The sequence below is a fragment of the Lolium perenne genome, chromosome 2 (genome assembly GCF_019359855.2).
Source record: "Lolium perenne isolate Kyuss_39 chromosome 2, Kyuss_2.0, whole genome shotgun sequence".
Taxonomy (NCBI): domain Eukaryota; kingdom Viridiplantae; phylum Streptophyta; class Magnoliopsida; order Poales; family Poaceae; genus Lolium; species Lolium perenne.
In genome coordinates, this window is record NC_067245.2 from 228,751,641 (window position 1) to 228,757,321 (window position 5,681).

General features: G+C 53.6%; 1 protein-coding gene across 1 annotated transcript; it reads right to left on the minus strand.

Annotated features, from left to right (window-relative positions):
• Positions 1 to 1,301: 1,301 nt before the first annotated feature.
• Positions 1,302 to 2,427, minus strand: LOC127335132 (cell number regulator 2). Its single transcript, XM_051361721.2, has 4 exons — positions 2,311 to 2,427; positions 2,152 to 2,223; positions 1,842 to 2,054; positions 1,302 to 1,749 (listed from the first exon to the last, which is right to left on the minus strand). The coding sequence occupies exons 1-4, from the start codon at positions 2,375 to 2,377 to the stop codon at positions 1,670 to 1,672; spliced, it is 432 nt and encodes a 143-aa protein (XP_051217681.1). The 5' UTR covers positions 2,378 to 2,427; the 3' UTR covers positions 1,302 to 1,669.
• Between the last annotated feature and the right edge of the window lie 3,254 nt (positions 2,428 to 5,681).

The following is a 5,681-nucleotide window of genomic DNA, read 5'->3' on the forward strand; positions in this document are numbered from 1 at the left end:
AAAATAGAAGTTTGGAAATGGACGTTTATCATACACGCTCGCACGTAACACGGCTTAAGAGTACACCGTTGCCATTAATAGGAAAATGGAGATTAATAAAGAGCTTAGGCTCATCTGGGTAAAAAAGAAGGGACGAAAAAATGGTGGGCTCAATTCCTACTCCATTTTAGGGAACTTTGCGTGCCTGTTTCACATATTAGTGGTGAAGCATATATATATCAAGAGCATGACCGACGCTAATTGCGTGCTATTCTCGTTTCTTCGCTCGCGTGTCCCTTACCATAGGAATTTTCATGTGCATCACGTTTACAAATAATGAAAGCAAAGTAGAAGTTTGGAAGTGGACGTTTATCATACACCGATACATGCTCGCACGTAACACGGTTTAAGAGTACACTGTTGCCATTAATAGGAAAATGGAGATTAGTAAAAGAGCTTAGGCTCACCTTGAAAAATAGAAGGGACAAAAAAATGCTGGACTCTGTTTCTACTCCACTTTAGGGTGCGTGTCTTTTTTCACATGTTAGTGGTGAAGCATATATATCAAGAGCATGACCAACGTTAATTTCGTGCTATTCTCGTTTCTTCGCTCGCGTATCCGTCTTACCATAGGAATTTTCAAGTGCATCACGTTTACAAATAATGAAAGCAAAGTAGAAGTTTGGAAGTGGACGTTTATCATACACCGATACACGCTCGCACGTAACACTGTTTAAGAGTACGCTATTGCCATTAATAGGAAAATGGAGATTAGTAAAGAGCTTAGGATTTTGTTGACTATTCTAGTGACCTTTGCATCGGTGGAGAAAAGCTTTCCAAAGCTAAAGCCGTTGAATTCCTACTTGCATTCGACAATGGCACATGAAGACTTGGTGGATTGGCCTTGATATAGCAACTGAAAACGATGTTTACAGCATGACCTACTGACCTACGTCAATTGCGTGCTATATTCTCGTTTCTTACCATCAGAATTTTCAAGACGCATGACGTTTACAAATAATGAAAGCAAAGTAGAAGTTTGGAAGTGGACGTTTATCATACACGCTCGCACGTAACATGGCTTAAGAGTACATTGTTGCCATTAATAGGAAAATGGAGATTAGTAACGAGCTTAGGCTCATCCGGGCAAAAAAAAAGGACGAAGAAAATGGTGGATTCTGTTTCTACTTCATTTTAGGTAACTTTGCGTGCCTGTTTCACATGCTAGTGGTGAAGCATATATATATCAAGAGCATGACCTACACCAATTGCGTGATATTCTCATACCAATTGCGTGATATTCTCATTTCTTCGCTCGCGTATCCGTCTTAACATCAAAATTTTCAAGCGCATCAGGTTTACAAATAATGAAAGCAAAGTAGAAGTTTGGAAGTGGACGTTTATCATACACGCTCGGCTTAAGAGTACACTGTTGCGATTAATAGGAAAATGATGATTACTAGAAAGCTTGTAAATCTGGTACTAGTAGATATTATTGAGATTCAGATGCCTACGATAAATGACACGCGGCTGGGTATGGAGGAATTAATCGAAAACGACTAGCAACAGAAAAGCACACACACACTGTGACGCGCACACCGAGCACAGAGACAAACTGGTAGCTTGGCATATTATTGTTCTGGATCTGGAAGGTGACGATGGATAGATATGGATCGATGGGCGGCGCACGCTAACGAGTCATCCCCGGGTTGATGTGAGGCGCGACGGTGGGAGCTCCCTTCCCCATCCTCACCATGTTGGCGTGCCACCCTGCAGACCAAGAACAGATACGGTACATAGCTGGTCAGCACGCCGCCGCCGGCGAAAACAGTCGAACGGAGGACGGAGGAAAGAGGACGTACCGATGGACATGTCGAAGCCGCGGTGCTGGAGCTCGCGGTACTCCTGGCAGAGCGCGCATGGCTCGCAGAACCAGTGCACGCAACAGTCGGGGCAGGGCTTCTCCTTGAGGCCGTAGTGGGCGCGCAGTCTGGAGCGGTAGCAGCAAGAGTAGAGGGGGCTCAACCCGATCAGCGTGGCCAGCGCCAGGTACAGCGTCCCGCTCACACAGCACGCTGGGCACCATGCATGGAGAGGATTCATGAATTAACAGAGAGATCCACATGAAAACAAACAAACAGGGGCAAGCAAGGTGATTAACCGGTGACTCACATGTGGCTCCCTGGTCGGCGATCTCGGCGATCCTCCCGAAGGCCACGCACGGGCAGAAGAAGGTCAGGCAGCCTGCAAGCACAAGATCAACACACATGCCGGTAAGTTCACAGCCGCGTGCTCTAGTGGAAGCGGAGAGGCTGGCCGGAAAGGTCTTACAGCTGCCGGGGTCGTCGAAGCAGCCGCAGAGGCCGGTGGTCCACGAGTCGCTGTTGAGGCTCGACATGGGGATGGAGATGAAGATGGACGGGGCTGCTGCGGTGCTGCCTGCTGGTGCAAGAGGAGTGTGAGCGGCTGTGTGGGCGGTGGGACGCGTATATAAGGGCGGGGTCGGGCTACTGGCCTGTTGTCCACGCGCCGTGTTGGCCGCCCAAAAAACAAATGTTACCTGTCAGTCACACTCACCACTTGGCCGAGTCCGAGGTTGTATGCGCTGTCGTCCCCTTCCTCCTGCGCGCTGAGGGCATCTCCAGCGGCGCCACGGACGCTGAGCGGACGACCGTGATCGAAAATACGTCTGGGACCTGTTCCAGCGGGGCGACGCAAAATGATCGGGCCGTCCGCGGAGACGCAAACCTGGTCCAAATATGCGCCAGGTTTGCGTCTCCGCGCGCGGAGCGTTCTCCATTTCTTACCGGTCCCGCATGTTAGGGACAGCGAAATCGACCGCTTCGATTTGCTTCTTGTTCCCCTTCTTTCCTGCCCTAGTGCGACGGCACCACCCCCACCCCTAGCGCCGCCGTACGGCCGTAGCGCCGCAGTAGTCGGCGTCGGCTCCGTTCTTGCCGCGCGGGAGAGCAGGAGCGTGCTCCGCCGCGTACGTGCCGGCTGTTTTCGGCCGAAACGCTCCCGGTTGGGCCGCCCTTCCGCGCCGCCCACGACCTGTTCGGTCAATTGCGCCGGTAGGTTTCTACTCGTGTTTTCGGCGCTATTGTGCGCGGCCATTGATCCGCAGTTTGTACCCACGCAGATGGACATGTGGCAGATGTTGGACAAGTTCCGCGCGGAGGTTGTCGACTCCTCTTCCGACGAGGAGTCCGATGAGTCCACGCAGACATTGGAAACTACTGCGGCCTCCATGATCCACAAGTTCACCTCTAACCCGGGGCCGCAACACCGGGGCTCTGTGAAGGGGCGCTCCAAAAACCTGCCGCGCAACAGAGTGGAAGGGCAGGCCCGCCTCCACAAGGACTACTTCCACCTCACCAATCTGATCTCCCCGGAAAAAATGTTCCGGCGCCGATACAGGATGTCAAGGGACCTGTTCTTGGCCATTCTACGGGGCGTCAGAAACTACGACCCCTACTTTCAATGCAGGTGCGATGCAACAGGTGCGTTAGGCTTCACCTCGTACCAAAAATGCTCCGCGGCTATTCGCATGCTCTCATATAGAATGGCTGCGGATATATTCGACGAGTATCTTCGAATGGGTGAGAGCACCTGTCTTGAGGCCATGTACAGGTTTTGTCGAGCCGTGATTGCCGTGTTCGGAGAGTATTACTGTAGGGAGCCAACTGTTGAGGATACAAGGCGCCTCCTGTCTATCAACGAGTCTAGAGGCTTCCCAGGAATGATTGGCAGCATAGATTGCATGCACTGGCAGTGGAAAAACTGTCCATTTGGATGGCAGGGTGCGTACAGCGGGCATGCGGAGGGAACAACTGTCATTCTTGAAGCTGTCATATCTCAAGATTTATGGGTTTGGCATTCATTCTTTGGCATGGCCGGTTCCAACAATGACATCAATGTGTTGCACCGATCACCGGTTTTCAACCGGCTCATGCAAGGCAAAGCTCCCCGGGTGAGCTATGAGATCAATGGAAATGCATATGAAAAGCCATATTATCTTGCTGATGGCATCTACCCTGACTGGGCCACATTGGTGAAGTCTGTCCGTAATCCAAACTCCGAGAAGACGAGAAGGTTTGCGAAGATGCAAGAGGCTTGCAGGAAAGATGTGGAGCGCGGGTTTGGTGTGCTCCAAGCTCGGTGGGCAATTGTCCGTCACCCGGCAAGAACATGGTCGCTGAAGACCATGCATGAGGTCATGACATGCTGCGTGATCATGCACAACATGATCGTTGAGAACGAGCGTCCTGATGGCCGCAATGAGAACCAATGTGATTTCCAAGGTGAGTTGGTTGCGCCACTTCCAGGAGCTTCATCTTGGCAGGACTATCTACATAGGAAGGTAGAAGTCACTGACAAGAACGTCTCCAAACAGCTGCAAACGGATCTGATTGAGCATCAATGGACATTGGCTGGCCATGCAGATCATGCCTAGAGGAGTACTATCTTATTTGCATGCAGACTTTTTAAAATTTAAATGTAATAACTATGACTTCATTGAATATTATTTTGTTGTTTCGAAACTTCATATTTCATGCAAACGCGGAAATGCGTCGCGCCGCTGGAGCCACCCCAAGGTGCAAACAGATGCGTGAACAAAAACGGTCAGTCTCGCGTCCGCCGCGCGACGCAAACGGACATTTCGGACGTCCGAAATGCGTCGCGCCGCTGGAGATGCCCTGAATGCTTGCATGTCATTAAGAGCACCTCCACCGAAGGCCTCGATAGCGGCCCCGATAGTAATTTGGGGACCGGGGACGAAAATGGGTTCGCACCGGCGCCGGCGCCGGCTAATTTTGGAGTCCAATAGAATCGCCGGCAACCCCGTGCCGGCCCCTTCGCCAAGGGCGCGAAATTGGGTGCGTCGGCGCCTCGCGGAACGACGTTTTTCGCGGGTGGGGGCGCCTTGTCAGCGAGGGGACGCGGTGGTACGCATCGGAAACGACGCGGGGAGGTTGGTCATCGGCGTTAATGGCCTCCCGCATGGAAAGCAAAACGGCGAGGGCGGCGACTGGCCACGCGGCGTCCACCTACCTTACCCACGCGCCTTCAATGCGCGTCCGCCGCCTTCCTTAAAACCACACCAGCGCGCACTCCCCTCTTTTCCCCGGCGTCCATCCCTAGCCACCGCCGTCCTCAACCTCCGCGCGAACCACCACCCGCACGCAGAACGCGATGGCGCACAACGACCAGGCCACTGGCAGTGGCGGCGGCATTCTCCGCTCGACGCAGCTGTCGTACGACGAGGTCGACGTGCTGTACTGGCACTGCATCCCCGTGCCAGTGCAGTACAAGTTGTCGCATGGCTGGCACGTCTCCATCCGCGGCTTCGCCGTGCCGCCACCGCCACCGCGAGAAGCACATACGCGGGCCCTCGCCAGGCAACGTCGATCCGAGATGACACCGGAGGAGAGGAGCCTCCCGGAGAATGCCCTCGACAGCCCATCCTGGGAACAACGCTTCGTCAGCGAGCGCGCCGTCGAGCTCGCGCGGACGGACAATCCCTCGGGCGGCCGCTTCAACAACGTCGGCCGCCGTGCCTGGCGGTAAGGCGGCGACATCAACGCCACGCTCCGCGAGTATGGCTACCGTCCACGCGTCGCGTGCAACGAGAGCCGATCTACTTCCCGCAGGCGGCAACCATGGCACCGCCGCCTACCACGCAGAGGGCGCCGGAACGG

What these genes read in the sequence shown, in the direction of transcription:
- LOC127335132 (XM_051361721.2), bottom strand. Translation starts at nt 2,377, where the DNA reads ATGTCGAGCCTCAACAGCGACTCGTGGACCACCGGCCTCTGCGGCTGC. An exon ending in CGCCGACCAGGGAGCCACAT is followed by an intron (nt 2,055 to 2,151) that starts GTGAGTCACCGG and finishes CATGGTGCCCAG; the next exon opens with CGTGCTGTGTGAGCGGGACG. An exon ending in CGGCTTCGACATGTCCATCG is followed by an intron (nt 1,750 to 1,841) that starts GTACGTCCTCTT and finishes CTTGGTCTGCAG; the next exon opens with GGTGGCACGCCAACATGGTG.